The 19,468-nt window shown below is 41.9% G+C and overlaps 1 protein-coding gene and 1 non-coding gene across 2 annotated transcripts; both read left to right on the top strand.

Annotated features, from left to right (window-relative positions):
* Positions 1-2,923: 2,923 nt before the first annotated feature.
* On the top strand, positions 2,924-9,942 carry RAD51AP2 (RAD51 associated protein 2). The gene is made up of 4 exons (XM_060186584.1): positions 2,924-3,582; positions 3,721-6,312; positions 6,642-6,725; positions 8,284-9,942. The coding sequence occupies exons 1-4, from the start codon at positions 2,955-2,957 to the stop codon at positions 8,400-8,402; spliced, it is 3,423 nt and encodes a 1,140-aa protein (XP_060042567.1). The 5' UTR covers positions 2,924-2,954; the 3' UTR covers positions 8,403-9,942.
* A 4,777-nt stretch (positions 9,943-14,719) lies between these two features.
* Positions 14,720-14,852, top strand: LOC132537959 (U11 spliceosomal RNA). The gene has a single exon (XR_009549360.1). It is a non-coding gene; the product is annotated as a U11 spliceosomal RNA (small nuclear RNA).
* The last annotated feature ends 4,616 nt before the right edge of the window (positions 14,853-19,468 follow it).

Here is a 19,468-nt window from a genome sequence, read left to right as displayed (position 1 = left end):
TGACTTCATAGATATGTATGACAATGCACCAATTATTAATTATAAGACCTTAACTATTCAGGTCAGTTCTTATTTTATGATCACTGTGGTAGGAACAGGTTGCATTAGAATAGAAAGTAGAAATGTAGGAAAATCTAGGATTAAAAAGAGTGATGGAATTTAGGGTATGAGGAAGTAGTACTTTGAGAACTCACTGATGTATAAAATCTGAACCACTGACATATTCTTGTTTATAGTGTTGATGAAGTGCTTATGCAGCAAAGTTTTCCACAAAAGCAAATAAGCTTCTCTCTGGAAGAATTTACCAAAGAAAGTAACTGCAAATGCCCAGAGGTGGAATTGCATGATCTATTTAGATAACAGGACTCTGATGAATACCTAAAGCAGAAAGATTTTATAGTTCCATGGTGCTGCCATGGGTTCTGAAATTGGATGTGGCTGTGCATTATTGTTCATTTACTGGTCATTTCTACCAAGTAACAAAACTTGCCAACTTTGAAATAGTCAGCAAAGGGGTTGAGATTGGTGATGACTGAGTACTCACTGCAGTGTTGCATAGTGAACCTGTGTAGAGTAATAGTAAACATTTTGAAAATCATTTTTGTTTTTATGGTCATGGGATATTCTCTCTTTCTCTCTCTCTCTCTCTCTCACACACACACACACACACACACACACACACACACACACACACACACTCACATATTTGAACTGACTGAAAATCATAGATTATTCTCCAGAGAAGAAAAAGAAAGCATGGCATGGATAACATTTATTATTAGCATGAGCCAGAACTGCATCATTTTTTATGTGTTTTCAGTGAATCCCTAGAATCATGAAATACAAGATGCTTATCCTTATGTCATCTTATCCACAATATTCAGGGAGAAAATCCCATGGCTCCTAGGAAAACTGTTCTTTCCTATAGTTCTCAAGTGAAGATGAGTGCTTGTCAGGAAATTGTGAGGAGCTTCACAAAGCACCCTGCTTTCCTGATACTATAGCCTATGTACATAATCATTGTTTTGCCTAAAAGATCCCCACCCATTCCATTCCTTTGATATATCTTCTTTCTACCCTCAAGACCCTCCCTGCCTGCAGGGTATTATTAATCTTACCAGTTAAAACCCTCGCAACAGTTGCTAAGGAAGTTCCTACCTCCCCAGCCCCTTTTGCCTTTCTCCGCCCCTTTCCTAGCCATTTCCGTTTCCGACTTGCCACTTCCAGGTCTGCCTTTTAAAAGCCTTGGCTCTCTCAGAGGATCAATAAAGATATTGCATTGCTTCATGCCACGTGTTTGGTTCCTGAGTTATCTCCCTTGCCTTGCTGAGTGAGTAGCAGCCCAGGCTGGCTCCCGTAATGCTTTCTCCAACCCAGAGAGTTCGGGCCTGGAAGAGGCACCCCCACGCTAGCCTGGCAAGTGCTGACTGGATAACAAGGTCCACTTGCTCTCACTGTCATCCTTAGATTGCTAACTATCTCCCACCCCAGTCCCAGCCTCCACACACCCCACTAGTGAACAGGAATTTGGGTTTCACTGTCTCTGGGATGAAAGTACTAGCAGACAGAGAGAGGTGGTCTGCAGGCTCACACAGCCACACCCTTTTTCTTTATTAGTGACTTAATATTGATTTACAAAATTACAATATAACAGGGGTAAAATTCCACACCGCTCCCACCACCAGAGTTCTGTGTCCCCATTCTCTCCATTGGGAACTGCAATAGTTCTCCCAAGGTCACAGATATGGGTTGACTATTAGTTCTACAAGTGTCTGTCTATCTATCTATCTATCTATCTATCTATCTATCTATCATCTATCCATACATCCACCCATCCAATCCATCTTCTTCATCATCTGTCTATCCATCCATCCATTCATCCATCCACCCATCCATCCATCTATCCTATCTACCCATCCATCTATCCATCCACCTATCATGCATCTATCCTATCTATCTATTATCTATCATCTATCTATCCATCCACTATCCATCTATCATCTATCCATCCATCCACCTATCATCCATCTATCCTATCTATTCATCTATCTATCATCTATCCATCCATTATCCATCTATCATCTATCCATCCATCCATTATCCATCAATCCATCTATCTATCCACCCATCCACTTATCATCCATCTATCCTGTCTATCTATCTATCTATCTATCTATCTATCTATCTATCTATCTATCTATCTACTTACCTACCTACCTATCTATATATCCATCCAATCTATCTATCCATCTATTCTATCTATCTGTCTATCTATCTATCTATCATCTATCAATCCATTATCCATCTATCATCTATCCATCCATCCATCTATCCATCTATCATCCATCCACCCATCCATCCACCTATCATCCATCTATCCTGTCTGTCAGTCTGTCTGTCTGTCTGTCTATCTACCTACCTACCTATCCATCCATCCACCCATCCATCATCCCTTTCCCACATTTCCCCACGTTGCTGCCCTCTCTTCCATGTCAATCACACCCGCAGCTGTCCCTCCATCTCTCTGTCCGTCCGGATGCAGCTGGGCGTAGCCCAGGGGCCCCGCCGCCTCCCTCAGGCCGTGTGGCCCAACAGCCTTCCCAGGAAGCCGCCTCTGAGGAAAACACGTATTTGCATAGTTTCAGACTGAAAAAATAAAGACGCTTCCGGTCACGTCTGAATTTTTTAGAAACAAGTTGATGCTGACCCAGGTCAGACAGCAGCCCTGGATTGGATGCCTGCCTAGGGGTGTGAAGGGGCGGGGCTTATGGTGATGGGCGGGCGGGGCGTGTCCGGGGTGTGGCCACCCATGAAAGCGAGGCCTGAGTCGGCGTTGAGGGGCGTGTCGGGGGCGTGGTCAGGGACCCGGGGCGTGGCCAGCAGCTTGGCGGGGCTTTAAAAGACCAGAGCTCCGCGCGGGCACGTCAGACCGACAGTCTACCCCCTGCGCGGTCATGTCGGTGTCGCCCCTCAGGCAGCCTGGGGCTGCGTCCCGGCCGCTCGCTTTCCCTTCCTCTGCCCCCGAAGACCCCGAAGGCCCGCCGCCGCCCGGTGGGAAGCGGCTCTGCCTGGAGGACAGCCGTGAGGCGCGCTGGCGGCTGCCCGTGGTGCCCCGCCTGTCGGAGGGGGAGAAAGCCTGGGACTGGCCGCCGCCCTTCAGGCCGCTGCTCCTGCTGTCGGCGGAGGCCCTGTTCGGTCGTCCGCAGACGCGGGCCGGCGGGCGGCCGAGCTGTGACCCGGGACGCCCCGCGCGCGGCCAGCAGGAGCCCAGCGACCCGCCGGCTCCGGCTTCTCCCGCCGCCAGAGGCGGAGACCCAAATCTGAGAGAAAAGCCGCGCTTGGACTCGCGCCTTCTCGGGGAGCCACGCCCCGCCTCTCGCGAGAGGAAGAGCCCGCGTGTCCCTGAGGCGCCCGCCCGCGACGGCGCGGAGCACGTGCCCGCGGCGCCTCCCCCGAAGAGACCCAGACGAGGCGGCCCTGAGGGGAGCACTCGCCCCGGGCTGCCGGCTGAGGGTGGCCCAGTGGTCACGGCGGCCGCGGGTGCTGACGGGAAGCCCCAGTCAGGCAGCACCCTCAGTGCAGGTGGTCCAGTGGCCATGGCTGCTGAGGGTATTTGCAGGAAGCCCCAGTCAGGCAGCTCCCTCAGTGCGGGTGGCCCAGTGGTCACGGCGGCCGCGGGTATTTGCAGGAACCCCCAGTCAGGCAGCTCCCTCAGTGCAGGTGGTCCAGTGGTCATGGCTGCCGCGGGTGCTGATGGGAAGCCCCAGTCAGAGTCACGCAGCTCCCTCAGTGCGGGTGTCCCAGTGGCCATGGCTGCTGAGGGTATTTGCAGGAAGCCCCAGTCAGGCAGCTCCCTCAGTGCGGGTGTCCCAGTGGCCATGGCTGCTGAGGGTATTTGCAGGAAGCCCCAGTCAGAGTCACGCAGCTCCCTCAGTGCGGGTGTCCCAGTGGCCATGGCTGCTGAGGGTATTTGCAGGAAGCCCCAGTCAGGCAGCTCCCTCAGTGCGGGTGTCCCAGTGGCCATGGCTGCTGAGGGTATTTGCAGGAAGCCCCAGTCAGAGTCACGCAGCTCCCTCAGTGCGGGTGTCCCAGTGGCCATGGCTGCTGAGGGTATTTGCAGGAAGCCCCAGTCAGGCAGCTCCCTCAGTGCGGGTGTCCCAGTGGCCATGGCTGCTGAGGGTATTTGCAGGAAGCCCCAGTCAGGCAGCACCCTCAGGGCGGGAAGAACAGGCGCCCTGAGTGCACAGCTCCGCAGTCCAGGGAAAGCGAGGGACAGCAGCTGGGTTTCCCGGGGCCTCAGCGTGACACACAGACATGTGAAACACACCAGGGACAGATGGACTTTGCCACCCTTCTTGGGAATCCATCTTTTCAGAGAGGGAGATGATGAGGTTGCAAGAGCCGTGGGTCGATGCAAAGCACACTCCGCCTCTCTGGTGATAGAAACTCTGGGTAGCCCCAAGGCTTTCATGGTTGCTTTTTGGTTTACAGGGAGAGAAGAAAACAGTCGCTGTGTGCTACCCTGGAGAGTTCAGGAAGCACAAAAAGACTTTCCTGTAGGCAGCCACTTGGAAAGTTTCCTTATGGACTGTTTTCATGGCTCTAGAAGTGTTGTTTCAGGAAACCCAAACAATCAGACTGTGACCTGGTGTGCGATTTTGATATGTGAGGAACAAAGTGATGTTCAAAGTAAACAGAACATCAGAATGATCTTAAACGAAGAGCAGAAGAGTATGGATGTCCATAGAAAGAATGATTTTCCAAGCATGTGTTTACAAACCATGGTTTCAGGACTTTCAAGCAGCATATTGAAGACAAACAGAGCTTATTTGCTCAATGACTTTGACTCGTTAACATGTGTTATAAATAATTCTAAGTTGGAAGAGAGATCCATTTTTGAATGGACAGTGTGTTTAAACTACTCGAAAAATATAGGAGAAAACTGTACTGTACATCTAGTAAAAACGTTCATATTTTCAAAACCATTAGGTACCATGAGGCTTACCTTAGAGGAAACAAGTCTGCTTAAAAATGAGCAGGTTCTTAGTGAGCCTGAGAAAGGAAACCTCAGCTTCTTTAACATGGCAATGCAAGATTATCTTCCAAGTCTGGAAACATATGACAAAATTTCTCTTTCAAAGGAATTTGATGACAGAGATGAAATTTCTTTGACAGAAAAAGTTAGTTACAAGAATAATAGTTGTCCTGAAAAAGTTGCTATTATGGAAAATGGGACACACTACAGCCTCAGTATGGCCAAAACATATGTAAAGCCTGGTTCTCAGTTAATACAGAGCAACTATAGACATAGCAATGAAAAAGTACACGAGATAAAAATGTACACCCAAGATGTAGACACTAGAAGAAAAGGGGAGCATGATAAGATCAGAAGCTTCAATTTCCAGGGCCTATTTGATCACTTCAATACTAGGCAACAGGCCATACTGAGAAGCCATACCACAAAACATAGGGAACATACAACTTCCACCTCCATAACTCAGGGACTAAATTTCAGGAACTTGATAAGTGAAATTGAAGAAGAACACGACTTGATTTTGAAGGAGGAAACAAAAGCCAGGGAACAAAATCTAACCAACAGTTGCAATGTTCATAAGGATGTTCAGCTAGGAAAGGAAGAGAAAAATAACTTGTATCCGGTGGCTTGCCTGTTGTCTGTACAACCAGCTTCATTCATGAGAAAGAAAGGACATGTGGAAGAAATGAATAAATATGTTAATCAAAATAGCATAGCTGAGAAAAATGAACACCAGAGCATTTTGCAAGAAAGTGATTTAGCTAATTCAAAGCATTTTCATCCAAAGAATGACTCTACAGAAAGTGTTAATCATCAGTTTGAAACTGACTTGAGTGTAGCCAACAAAGAATGTTTTCAGGACTTAACTGCCAAGTGTTTATCAACAGAAGCTCTGACAATGGGCAAAGATTTTGAGATGAAGAGTCAATTTGATTTAGTACTTGAGGAACTTCATATGTTTCATGAAATCAGCAGGGAAAATGAAATTCTAGACACTGTGGAAACAATCAAGGGACAAGAAAATTATGCTGGGGAAAACAGCGATGCTGAGGAGGTCCAAAGGAAGACTGAAAGTGATTTGAAAGTGGGTCCTGTCAACCAAGTCTGTGCATCTTCTCTGCACTGCGATTCTATAGCAAGTCTTAATAGACCCAGAAAGCATCAAAGTCTATTTAAATGGGAATCAACGGTACCCCAAAATGTAGAACAGGATGTTCCTAATAAATCTCACTCCACAAGAATATCAGAAGGAGAGTTACTTTATTCTACCAAGGAAGGTATGAAATTAGTTTTTATACATTATTTACATTCCAACATAGATCAATTATAGAATCTTGATAAAAAAAGAGACAGTGAAAGCAATGTTAATGAAAGCACATCATTTTCTCCACACAGGACAGTTCAAACACTGAATAATACTGAATATTGAAGTTGAAGATAACACGTTAAATTATTTTTTTAAAAAATAGACTGTTGAAGGGTGTGCTTCATTTATATAAATGTTGGGATCCAATGGGAGGAGCTATTTTTGAAAAAAAAAAAGATAGTATTAACTTATTATATAAAGTTTACTTTTGACAAATACCTAACTGGTCTTTATTTTCAGATGGTGAAAAACCTTTACCTAAAGGCCCTGCCTATTATGCTGATGAGCTTAATGAAGAGAACTTCAATTATGTGCTGAAAGGAGGTAAGATTTTTGGTTATTTTCTATAATGTCTTCAAAGATGACTATTGAATTCTTGTCTTTTTAGCATGAGGAAAATATACTGAAGTTGTCATTAAACAAATGACAGATTTGATAGTTAATAAACAAATGTAAGATTTAATGGTTTTGTTGCAAACTTTAGTGATTTACGGATGAAAGATACACTAATTAGTATTGTAATATTATGCATGTGAGGTAAGGCTGGGATTGAAATTAAAGAACTGTTTCACCTTTTTTTTGAAGAATTATAAAACATTATCATCTTTAAATTTTCTTATTATATCTTTACTTATTTATTGGATAGACACAGCCAGAAATTGAGAGGAAAGGGGGAGATAGAGAGGGAGAGAGACAGAGAGACACCTGTAGCCTTGCTTCATCACTTGCAAAGCTTTCCCCCAGTGGTGGGGATCAAGGGCTTGAATCCGGGTCCTTGCACACCATAACTTGTGCGCTCAACCAGATGCGTCACCACCCGGCCCCAGAGATCTGTTTTCCAAATGAACAAATATCCATTTGATCAGAAACTGCCATAGTAGGTACTTGCGGTGACCTCTGAATCTACTGCTCCCGGCAGCTATCCCAACCCCTAACCCATTTTTTTCCCCTTTCTATTTTCATTTGACTGGACGGAGAGAAATTGAGAGGGAAGGGGGGGAAAGAGAGAAGGAGAGAAAAACAGACATCTGCCCATGCTTCACCATTCATGAAGAGTTCCCTTCGCAGGTGGGGAGCTGGGGGTCGAACCTGGGTCCTTGCTTGTGCATGGTGATGGTGCACTTAACTGGGTGCGCCACCACCCAGGCCCTCTTCGCCACTTTTAAGATAGCGATATTTAAAATTATGCTGTGCTGCTGTGCTGAGGGCAAGCTAATTCTTTCAAACCGGGTACTTCTGAATGGGATGTGTGTGTCCTCCCCCCACCCTCCAGTGTTGAGTGAAAGCTGTTGGAAAGCTGCAGGTGTCTTTGCATTCTGGCAGGAAGAGGAGCTGCTACCTAGGCCTGCCTGCCTGGCTCAGTAGTAGATAGAGCTCCATCAAATGTTTCCAACGGGTTTGAAAAGTGACAGTGTAGTAACTGAACGCTTTAGAGTCACACCCTCACATAGCTATGTGACATGGTTTTGCCCCAGCAGTGACAATCTCTGTGAGAAGCCCAGGTGAGTCGTCAACAATATAACCAGAAGTTTAGTTTCTAGTAGGAAGATGAGGTCGTCTTTTGAGGTCCTATGATGCCAAGTTCACTTTAAAATCACTGTAGTTTTCCGATGCTTGTTGTTCAACTAAACTGCCAGCCTGGGAATGCTGAATTTACTTGGGTGCTATTTTGTGTTGGGTAAGTTCCTTACTTTTTGTTGTGCTGAGATCTCTGTGTTTTAAAAACGCAGGTAGGACTAAGTAAAATAAGGTATTTCCAGCACTCAACACAGTGATTGAGTCAATGTTCATATCATGATTAGAAATTAGTACAGATTTTGCATGCTAAGAAGCCATGGGTAATTTTTACTGTGTCATGCACTTTTATTGTCTTTATTTTCAGGAAGTAATTTTTCACATGGAATTGCCAGAGTCCTACCTCTTAAGACATGCAGCCGGCCGATCAGAGTTGGTTTATCAAGAAAAGCTAAGCTTACACAGCTTCATCCCTATTTGAAGTAAATGTCACAAGGACTTAGAAGAAGATAATGAGTTTTGATATTTAAAAAACAATTACAGTATTATAATTTTTTTTCCTTGGATAAGGAATTTCTTCTAGCTTGGGGGTATGTCAGACTTTATTGTGAATTATGAAGGGGGTTTCTTTGTGAATTGTCTAATTACCTTGAAATCTTTTCAGTGTTCAGTTGTTTGTATGGCATAGTCACAGTATAGCTGTTGAATGTTTTGAATGATTTTATAAAATACATCAACTTATTTTTCATAAAATGTATTTATAATTAATTTGTGGAGATTAGTAGTCTTTATAAATTTTGCAAAGGGATCTGTGATTAATAAAAATAGCAAAGATGTTGTTCCAATTCACTTTCACTATTTTTCAAGTAAAAAAAAATGAACCTGCAAAGAAGATGGGTAAAATTTTCAAGATCACAAAATTCGTAACCAGACTGGAGTAAAGGCATTCTCCTCTCTGACAGTCCCATTTTCCTCTATATTAACTTATTGAATTGTCTAGCAATACCTCCCTTGCTTGTCCTAAGACCCTAGAACAATATATCTTTTAATATATATTGTTATATCATTTAAATATAATATGTCCTTTTAAGTACTTAGAAAATATTATTTTAGTTAGAGAATGAATGAAGTTCTACCACTATGAAAATCTCTGCTTCTTTTGGAAATCATAGTACATTATAAACTTGGAAAGTCTTTACTTCTTTTTTTTTTTTTTTTTAAATATTTATTTTTATTTTTATTTATTTATTCCCTTTTGTTGCCCTTGTTGTTTTTTATTGTTGTAGTTATTATTATTGTTGTCATTGTTGTTGAATAGGACAGAGAGAAATGGAGAGGGGAGGGGGAAGACAGAGAGAGGGAGAGAAAGACAGACACCTGCAGACCTGTTTCACCGCTTGTGAAGCGACACCCCTGCAGGTGGGGAGCCAGGGCTTGAACCAGGACCCTTATGCGGGTCCTTGTGCTTAGCGCCACCTGCGCTTAACCCGCTGCGCTACAGCCCGACTCCCGGAAAGTCTTTACTTCTATAAAGGGGGAAATAATATTCTTGGGACCATTGTGAAGATTAAATAAGATAATGTGTGATGTGTGTTTAAATAAGATAATATGTGATATGTGTTTCTAGTAGTATGTGTACCTAACGTGGTGGCACAGCCAGGCCACCTGTGTTAGGTGCTTATAATGGCTCTGATGCATAATAGAAATAATAACTATTCTATGTTTAACTTTTTCTTGAAAAATTTTCCATATTCTGAGTTGTATTATCTTCATGTATATAATTCTTGAGTGTGTAAAATATTTATTTTGCCTTTTTTTCTACAGAGGTCACCATCTTCTTTTTTTATTTGACTAGTACTATGTTGAACTTTTGCTTTCTTCTTCTTTATACAAGGCAAATCTCATCACAAGATTTATGCTCAGAAACCTTGGTTATTTTCCATGCTATTACTATCTGTAATTGTGTTGAATCTTGAATTCTGTTCTTAGATCACTTTTTATAGATAATAAATGACAAATCACTCATGTTGCGGGTTCTTTCCTATTCTAAACTGAGTGACTATTAATTCTAACTTCCCAGCACAAACTGTTCTGATGATAGTGGTTTTCCCATGCCACTGCCTCCTTACTTGTTTAATTTGTAGAGATTTCTTTATAATACATTTGGGGAGGATTGCACCTTCCAGTTGGAAAGGTTGATTGTGTTTGTGTCCTTACTCACGTATTCTTTATCCAATATCTCCTATCAAAACAACTATGCCTGTACCCATGCCATACCCATAAAAGCATCTTGTTTCTTCTGCTCAAGTCTGTGAGTTCTTCTCCCTGGAATTAGAAAACTGAAGGTCAGGTTCTAGGTCATCCCTCACTTCACTGAAGGAAACTTTTGTGCTGGGGTCAATTTATCTCTCCCCACTCCACTGCTGTCTTTACTATATAGGAAAGAAAAGGAAAGGATAGGAAGTAAGTGCCATTATAACTGTTATATTTCTGTGTCTTCATGGAGTTAAAGAAACAAGACAAACCCCTGAACTCATGCCAAAGCACACCAGGATCTAATACCTATCCTAGTCACAATTTTAGTTTTTCTCCAAAATGAAAAAATCTATCAATCTGAAAAAATTTTTGGATCGCTGCTAGTAAGGTAATCTGCATACCACCCTACCTTTCAGTTAGGTAGTGTGACTTTGCCTGAAACAATGTTCCTTCCCTTCCCTTCCCTTCCCTTCCCTTCCCTTCCCTTCCCTTCCCTTCCCTTCCCTTCCCTTCCCTTCCCTTCCCTTCCCTTCCCTTCCCTTCCCTTCCCTTCCCTTCCCTTCCCTTCCCTTCCCTTCCCTTCCCTTCCCTTCCCTTCCCTTCCCTTCCCTTCCCTTCCCTTCCCTTCCCTTCCCTTCCCTTCCCTTCCCTTCCCTTCCCTTCCCTTCTCCCTCCAGGATTATCGCTGAGTGCCTGCACTATGAATCCACTGCTCCTGGAAGCCATTTTTTTTTGATAGAACAGAGAGAAATTGAGAGAGGAGGGGAAGACAGAGAAGGGGAGAGTAAGACAGACACCTGCAGACTTGCTTCACCGCCTGTGAAACGACCTTCCTGCAGGTGGGGAGCCGGGGCTCCAACCGGGATCCTTACGCCATCCTTGCGCTTTGCGAAACGTGCGCTTAACCCGCTGCACTACCGCCCGACCCTTCTGTCTGATTTGAACACATCTTAAATAATTGCTTAAAACAAACTGTAGCACATCATAGCTCTGCTTACAACCCTTCCAAATGACTTCCATTTCACTCAGAAAAAAGGTTAAAATTCTTACTTGGATGTGGAAGAACTATATAATGACCTGAACCTCTCCTTTTCCTAAATTTCTCCAGCCAGAAATCGAGAGAGTAGGAGGAGATAGACAGGAAGAGAGACAGAGAGACACCTACAGCACTGCTTCACCACTCGCAAAGCATTCCCTCTGCAGGTGGGGACTGGGGACTCCAACCTGGCTCCTTGTGCATTGTACCCTGTGTGCTCAAACAGTTGCAACACCACTGGGTCCCTAGAGGTCTTTTAAATTTTATTTTATATTACTTTGATTATTTATTTATTTACTTTTATCAGAGCATTGCTCAGTTTTGGCTTATGTTAATATGAGGGATTGAACCTGGAACCTCAGGGCCACAGGCTTTAGAGTCTGTTTTGCATAACCCTTATGCTATGTCCTCCACCCTAAAAAAGTATCTTATACTTTTAAAATTTATTTTATTTCTTATAAAATTTCTTATAAGAATTTCTTATAAGTTTTCTTATATTCCTTATAAATTTTTTATATTTCTTGTACTTTTAAAACATTGCTTACATTTCTTTTTTAATTTTAATTTATTTATAAAAAGGAAACTACATTTCTTATAAAGAAGTTTCTTATTAGTTCTATGTTTACTCTGTAAGTTTGCACATAAGGATCATTTTATTTGTTTTAAAGATTTATTTTTTTATCTATTTATTTTTATTTTATTATTTTTATTGATTTAATAATGACCAACAAAACCACAGGATAAGAGAGGTATAATTCCACACATTTCTCACCACCAGAGTTCCGTATCCCTTCCTTTTCATTGGGAGCTTTCCTGTTCTTTATCCCCCTGGGAGTATGGACCCAGGATCATTATGGGGATGCAGAAGGTGGAAGGCCTGACTTCTGTAATTGCTTCTCCTCTGGACATGGGTGTTGACCAGTCTACCCCTAGCAGCCTGTTTCTTTCCCTAGTGGGGCAGGGCTCTGGAGAGGTGAGGTTTCAGGGCACGTCTGTGAGGTCATCTGTCCAGTAGAGTCAGGTTGGCATCATAGGGGCAGCTTTACAAGTGATAAAGTACTCCTGCAGGTCTCCTCCTCTCTCCTTCTCTATCTTCCCCTCCTCTCTGAATTTCTCTCTGTCCTATCAAATATAAGAAAAATGAAATAAAAAAGCAACAAAAAAATTACAGGGTCATTTTAGTAACTTCTTTGTTGTGTCTAAAGTATAGGCCAATATTTTATATTCAAACATGTATATTTTATGCTAAATATTAACATAACCTTTATTCTTGATTTCTTATGCTTCAATTTATATCGTTATCGATAAACTTATTTGCCCTTCTGATTTTCAGAAAAAAAATATTGGGTTGTTGGAAAAGTCATGATGCATTTTTGCATAGAAAAAAAAAACGTGTCATGACTTGCCAGGATAGCCTGAGGGTACTTCTTCCCAAGCAAGTGCTCTCTGGGTTGGAGAGAACTCAACTGGAGCCGATCTAGGCTGCTGCGTGGGAGAGGGATCAGGAACTCTTGCCGCACTAACTTCTCTGGGACTCTCGGAGCAGGAAAGCAACTTCCAAGTGTGTTTAATCAGAAGAGCAGATGTATTTATACTCGCCAAGTAGGGTGGAAACAGGATGTGACATAGAGAGGGTGGAGTGAAAAGGGAATGGTGGAAAATCAGGGTGTGACAAGGAGAGGGGGCAGAGCAGGCGAGAATTCTACCACAGAACCACCAATGCCCTGGAGGGAGGGTGGTGCTCAGTTAGTGATTTATGTAAATAGACCCCAGCTTTGAGTGGGATCAAACCAGTGCTTAGTTAAGCAGGATTAGAGACAGAAGCCGGGGGAGCTGGCATACTACCCAACAATGACTTTTCCTACAACACAACAGCAAAATATGTTTTTTTAGGCATATATTTTTCTTTGACTTTTTTATTACTTTGTCTTCTTCTGTACTTATGAGATCAGACTAGATTGGGCATGTTCAGGGTGGTATGGCCCTAGACTCTTCAATACTTCAAAACAGACTCCACACTTTTCCTTCCAGGTTTGTGTATCTTTAAAGATGATGAATACATCCTCAATTGATTTATGCAGTTGTCTTAATTCCTTGATAACTTTGATTTTCAGCAAAACCTAATGGAAATATTTATGTGTATTCTCATTGATAGGCAAAAATTAATGTTTTACAAATTATTTTTCCATTTTTTCAAGTTTGATCAAGAAAATAATACCTTTTGGAGCTATTATTATTTTTTAATTATTTATTTATTTTGGATACAGATAAGAAAAATTGAGACAAAGAGGAAATAGAGAGGGAGAGATAGAGACACTTGCAGCCTTGTTTTACTGTTCCTTCCTACAGGTGAGAAGAGGGGCTTGAACCTGGGTCCTTGTGCACTGTAACGTGTCCATTTAGCCAGGTGCACCACCAACCAATCTTCAGAGCTATTGCAACTATAGTTACTTGGAGTCCACAGAGTACTGTTGTTATCATCAGCCACCAAGTGCCTTTGTGGGTAGGACAGTTTTCTAAATGACATATACTATAGGATATGCTGACTTAAAGGTTTAAGATGAAGGGTGCATCCGTAGCCCACTGGATGGATACATATTCCAGTTGGTATTTCATTTTCTTTTAAAAATTTTTTATTTATAAAAAGGAAACCTTGACTAAACCATAGGATAAGAGGGGTACAACTCTTCATCTGCATATCAGATTTCAGGATCAGGGGAAAAAGAAAAAGAAAAAAAAGAAAAAAAAACTAGTATAGCCATATATTAGTTATCTACAAAATGGAGGGCCCCCAACTCCTTATCTGCACTATTCCAGCCTTTAGGTCCATGATTGGTCAACAATTTGTTTGGCTTTGTATGTTAACTCTTTTTCCAGCCACCAGGTTCCAGATGCTAGCAGGATGCCGACCAGACTTCCCTGGACAGACAACCCCACCAATGTGTCCTGGAGCTCCACTTCCCCAGAGACCCACCCTACTAGGGAAAGAGAGAGGCAGACTGGGAGTATGGATCAACCAGTCAACACCCATGTTCAGCAGAGAAGCAATTACAGAAGCCAGACCTTCCACCTTCTGCATCCCACAATGACCTTGGGTCCATTCTTCCAGAGGGATAAAAATTAGGAAAGCTATCAGGGGAGGAGAAGGGATATAGAGTTCTGGTATTTCATTTTCTAACCATGTTAGTAGTATGGTACTCAGGCATTTATTTATTGCTGACAGGGTTATTGTTGGGGTTCTGTGCCTACATGATCCCACTGCTCCTAGAGGTTTTTAAATATTTATTTATTTTTGAGAGAGAGAGAGAGAGAGCCATGCAAAAGGATCTGAGTTCAAATCCCCAGTTCCCACCTGCAGAGGGGAAGCTTCTCTATCTCCCCTACCCTCTCCCTTTTCTCTGTTCTATTATCAAACATGAAAAGGAAAACTTTGCCACAGAGAGTGGCAGATTTTTCTTGCAGGCACTGAACCCCAGTGATAACCCTGGTGGTAACAGCAAACAACAATTACAAAAAGGGCTTCTGTTGTGTGTGACACACGTAGGGCAGCGCGTTTGCTCTACGTGTGGAATCGACATCAAGAGATTTCAGAAGCATGTTTTTTGTGGATTGGGCAGCTGGTGATTGTTGGTCCTGGCACCCTAAAAAAAAAAAAGCAAACGACAACTAGAAAAACAACAACAACCAAGAGAGGGAGACTGAAACAGAAGGAGAGATCATCGCAGCACTGCTTCCTCCTGAAGGTGAGATCAGAGTCTAAACCCAGGTCTTCAAGTATGGTTATGTGCGCATTCTATTTATTAGGTGAACCGCTACCCAATTTCTTGTTCAAATGCTTTGTACAATTTTAGAACATTAAAAAATTATTAGTGATTTAATATTGATTTACAAAATTACATGTCAACAGGAGTATATTCTGCACCAGTCTCACCACCGGAGTTCTGAATCCCCAGTCTCTCCACTGCGAACCACCACGGTTCTCCCAAGGGTTCAGACATGGGCTCACCGTCATCTCTATAACCATCTGTCCACATTTGTACATGACTGTCCCCTTTTCCTTCAAGGTCCCATCCTCTCTTCCCCTCCAAGCCACTCATGATCCTCTCACTACATCCAAACGTCCCTCTCCTTTTCCTCCTCTCTCTGCAGGTCCTGATGGCGCTGGAGTTCAGAGCCCTCTTATCCTCTTCCTCCTATCACTGCTCTTCCATTGGGGGTCTGGATCACACTTGTTTTGGGGGTACAGAAGGTGGGAGTTTAGAACTTTTTTGTATACCTTAAATCTAAACTTTTGATATTAAAAACCATAAATTAATTGATGGAAAGTTGTATACATGATAGTCACGTAGAAAACAGCTCAATTCATACTTTTGAGTTACACACTAATCTATTCTTTTAAAAAAATTTTTATCTTTATTTTTTTGTTGGATAGAGACATAAAGAAATTGAGAAGGAAGGGGGTAATAGAGAGAGAAAGAGAGAGAGACAGAGAGAGACAGAGAGACAGAGAGACAGAGAGACAGAGAGAGACAGAGAGAGACACAGAGAGAGAAAGAGAGAGAGAGAGACACCTCCAGCCCTGCGTCACCACTTGCTTTACTTTCCCCTATAGGTAGGGACCGGGGCTCAAACCTGGGTCCTTGTGCACTGTAACGTGTGCTCAACCAGGTATGCCACCATCTTCCCCCTTAATTTATTCTTTAAAAACTGAACTAACTTCCTTATATTTCCCACCATTTAGTAATAAAATTTTTATAGAAAAGACATTTTTAAAAATATAGGTGCTTTGATTATAATGCCATAGCTATAACCTTGTAGCCAGGTTTAAGAATAGCTATGAATGTGGAGAATACAAAGAAAGAGAAGTTTGGAGGTCGTTACAAAAAAAACAAAATGTAGCTTAAGCAAATATTCATACACACACACACACACACACACACACAGTGGAGAGGTGAGAATGTTGTTTTGAGAGAAGAAACACTCTCCTGTCAGATTAAAACTTCAAAACATGGATCCAGAGAGATAGCTAACCTACTAGGGCACCTGCCTTACCATGTGCAAGACCCAAATTCAAGGCCTGAAAACAGGCCTGAAATCACTCATTGCAGAAACACAATCAAAATAAATAACTTCTAAAAATTTTCACTAGTGACTTAATATTAATTGAAAAAATTGTGGGACAAGAGGGTACAATTCCATACAGTTCCCACCACCATCTTCCATATATCCTCCCCTCCGTTGGAAGAGTCCCTAGTCCTTTTCCCTCTGGGAGTATGGACCAAAGATCTTTATGGCTTTATGGCGTGCAGAAGGTAGAAGGTCTGGCTTCCGTAATTGCTTCTCTGCTGGACATGGGCATTGACAGGTCGAACCATAACCCCCAGCCTGAAGAAACAACTTTTAAGAGAGCATTGCATTATAAACCCTAAGCATTTTCTTTTTTAAAAGTATTTTATTTTGGGGGCTGGGCAGTAGTGCAGTGGGATAAGCGCACCTGATGCAAAGTGCAAAGACCGATGGAAGAATCCAGGTTTGAGCCCCTGGCTCCCCACCTGCAGGGGGAGTCACTTCACAGGTGGTGAAGCGGGTCTGCAGGTGTCTATCTTGCTCTCCCCTTCCCTGTGTTCCCCTCCTCTCTCCATTTCTCTCTGTCCTATCCAACAACAACAACAATAATAGTAACAACAACACTGATAAACAAGGGCAACAAAAGGGAAAAAAATGGCTTCCAGGAGCAGTGGATTCTTAGTGCAGGCACTGAGCCCCAGCAATAATTCTGGAAGCAAAAAAAAAAGTATTTAATTTTATTTTAATGAAAGAGAAAAAAGATAGAGACCAGAGCATTGTTCATCTCTGGTTCATGTTCATTCTGGGGACTGAATCTGGGATGTTGAAGCCTCAGGCAGGAACGTGATTTGCATGATCATTATGCTGTCTCCCCTGCCCAGCATTTTCATTTTTCTAATTGAAAAAGAAATAGACTTTGTATTTTAGAAGTCTTAAACATTAAATAGAAAGTACAGACATTTCTCATACATGCCCACAATGTCCTGTATTGCTATATTCTTACATGGTTATGCTACATGGTACAGTCAGTGAACCAATGCTAATATACTACCCTCATCTAATGTTCATAATTTACATAGAAACACTCTGTATTAGTTAGTCCTATGATTTTAGTCTTGTATTCATCTTTTTGGCCTCCTACACAGTAGCTTCAATGTCTAAAAATCCCCTTTGCTACAGCAGCTCATACCTTCTCTCCCCCTTTCAGTTCCCCACAATGCCCGACAATTACTGATACTTTTTACTGTGCTTATAGGTTTGTTTTACTCCAAATGGTACACAGTTTGAATTATATATTTGTGTAATTGTACATACATCAATATGTATCTATAAGATTCCCTATAATCATAAGTATTCAAGCAGAGTCTTCTAGTTGGATAACGTAAGTCCCAAATGTTTTAGAACTTTACCCTCCATCATACAAATGTTCTTCAGAAAAGTGGACAATAATTATAGCTTGTTTGAAACTATTACTATGTCCAGGCATTAACTTCCAATGTTTTGCTCCTGGATTTTCCTTGTGGGGAGTTTTCAAAGGAACTACACTTGTCAACACTGGCAACGCTTTCCTTGAACAGTTATTTTAAACCATTTTAGAACTGTGATAAAATGACTCTAAAGATTTTTATCTTCTGTTCTGTCAGCAAGAGCTGCACTTAGGAGCTCAAATGTACTACAGACTAAATGGGCATCCTTAAGATGGTGCTCTAAAAGCCTATATACTAGAAAATTTTTGTAAGTGGCAATGTGTTAAAAAATATAAAGGATTATTTTAATGTATTATCCTTGTGGTGTTTTGTATAACAAATGCTGTATGGCATGATACATGGATGTCAGAATGCTTGCAGTGATTCCAATTACATGACTACATAAACGCTAACCATTATTATATTTATTTAGAACTAATAAAAACACTTTACCAAGTGCTTGTGAGATATGCATGCATATATTATGGCTCCTGGTAAAGAGAAAAGCTAAATGTATTCAGTCAGACTATAGAAGCAAAATCCATTAAGCAGAATGAAAACTCAGAGTTTTGAGACTTCATTTTTACTCTTCACGACCTTGAATGTGTTATGTAGCTTCATTAGACTTTTCGATAACATTTGGCATATTGTAACCACTAAAATAACTTCTGATCTGTTGTTTTGCAAATGAAACATCCAATTAGAATTAAAAAGAGAAATACCAAGTGGGAAAGACAGTAAATATAAATAGCAAAGGATCTTTAGACATTTGAACAACTTTTATCTGTTAATAAAAGATGATGAGAAGGGGGGAAAAGCTAGGATAGATGTTACGATTATTTATTTATTTTTATTGCCAGCAGGGCTATTACTGAACCTCAAGGTCTGTACAATGAGTCCACCACTCCTGATGGCTATTTTCAAAAGTGAGGTAGAGACAGAGAAAAGTTGAGAGGGGCTGGGAGAGAGAAAGGAAGACTGAAAGAGACACGAGGGGCTGGGTAGTGGCTCATCTGGTTGAGCGCACATGTAACAATGCTCAAGGACCCAAGGTTTGAGTCTCCAGTCCCCATCTGTAGTGGGAAAGCTTCATGAGTGGTGGAGCAAGGCTGCAGATGTCTCTCTCCCTCTCTGTCTTCCCCTTTCCTCTCAATTTCTAGCTGTCTCTATCCAATAAATAAATATAGATAAAAAATTTTTTAAAAATGTTAAAAAAGAGAGAGCTGCAGCACAGCTCCACTCTTCATGAAGCTTTCCCCCTGCAGGTGGGGACCAGGGACTTGAACCTGCATCCTCACACATGGTTACTTGTGCCCTGTTTTTATTGGTTGTTCCACTACCTGGCCCAGAACTCCTTTACTAGTGACTTAACAGTGTTATATAAAACTATAAATAGCATACCTAACACCAAAGTTCTGTGTGGCTCCTTCCCATCCTCATGATAGGCACTATAATTCCCTCAAAGTCTTAGAAATAGGTTTGCTAACATTTTGTTTTTTTACCAATTAATTTGAGCAGTTACTATGACAGATCAAATGGCTGATCCTTTACTGTCCATAAACTTTACTGATCCTTTACTGTCCATAAACCTTACTGATCCTTTACTGTCCATAAACCTTACTGATCCTTTACTGTCCATAAACCTTACTGATCCTTTACTGTCCATAAACCTTACTGATCCTTTACTGTCCATAAACCTTACTGATCCTTTACTGTCCATAAACCTT

This window comes from Erinaceus europaeus, chromosome 3, assembly GCF_950295315.1.
Source record: "Erinaceus europaeus chromosome 3, mEriEur2.1, whole genome shotgun sequence".
Classification (NCBI taxonomy): domain Eukaryota; kingdom Metazoa; phylum Chordata; class Mammalia; order Eulipotyphla; family Erinaceidae; genus Erinaceus; species Erinaceus europaeus.
Note: the sequence above shows the minus strand (reverse complement) of the source record. Positions and strands in the feature narration are given on the sequence as shown.

Coding starts and splice junctions, on each gene's coding strand:
- RAD51AP2 (XM_060186584.1), top strand. CDS start 2,955: ATGTCGGTGTCGCCCCTCAGGCAGCCTGGGGCTGCGTCCCGGCCGCTC. Junction 3,583..3,720: donor AGGCAGCACCCTCAGTGCAG/GTGGTCCAGTGG, acceptor CCCTCAGTGCAG/GTGGTCCAGTGGTCATGGCT. Junction 6,313..6,641: donor ACTTTATTCTACCAAGGAAG/GTATGAAATTAG, acceptor CTTTATTTTCAG/ATGGTGAAAAACCTTTACCT.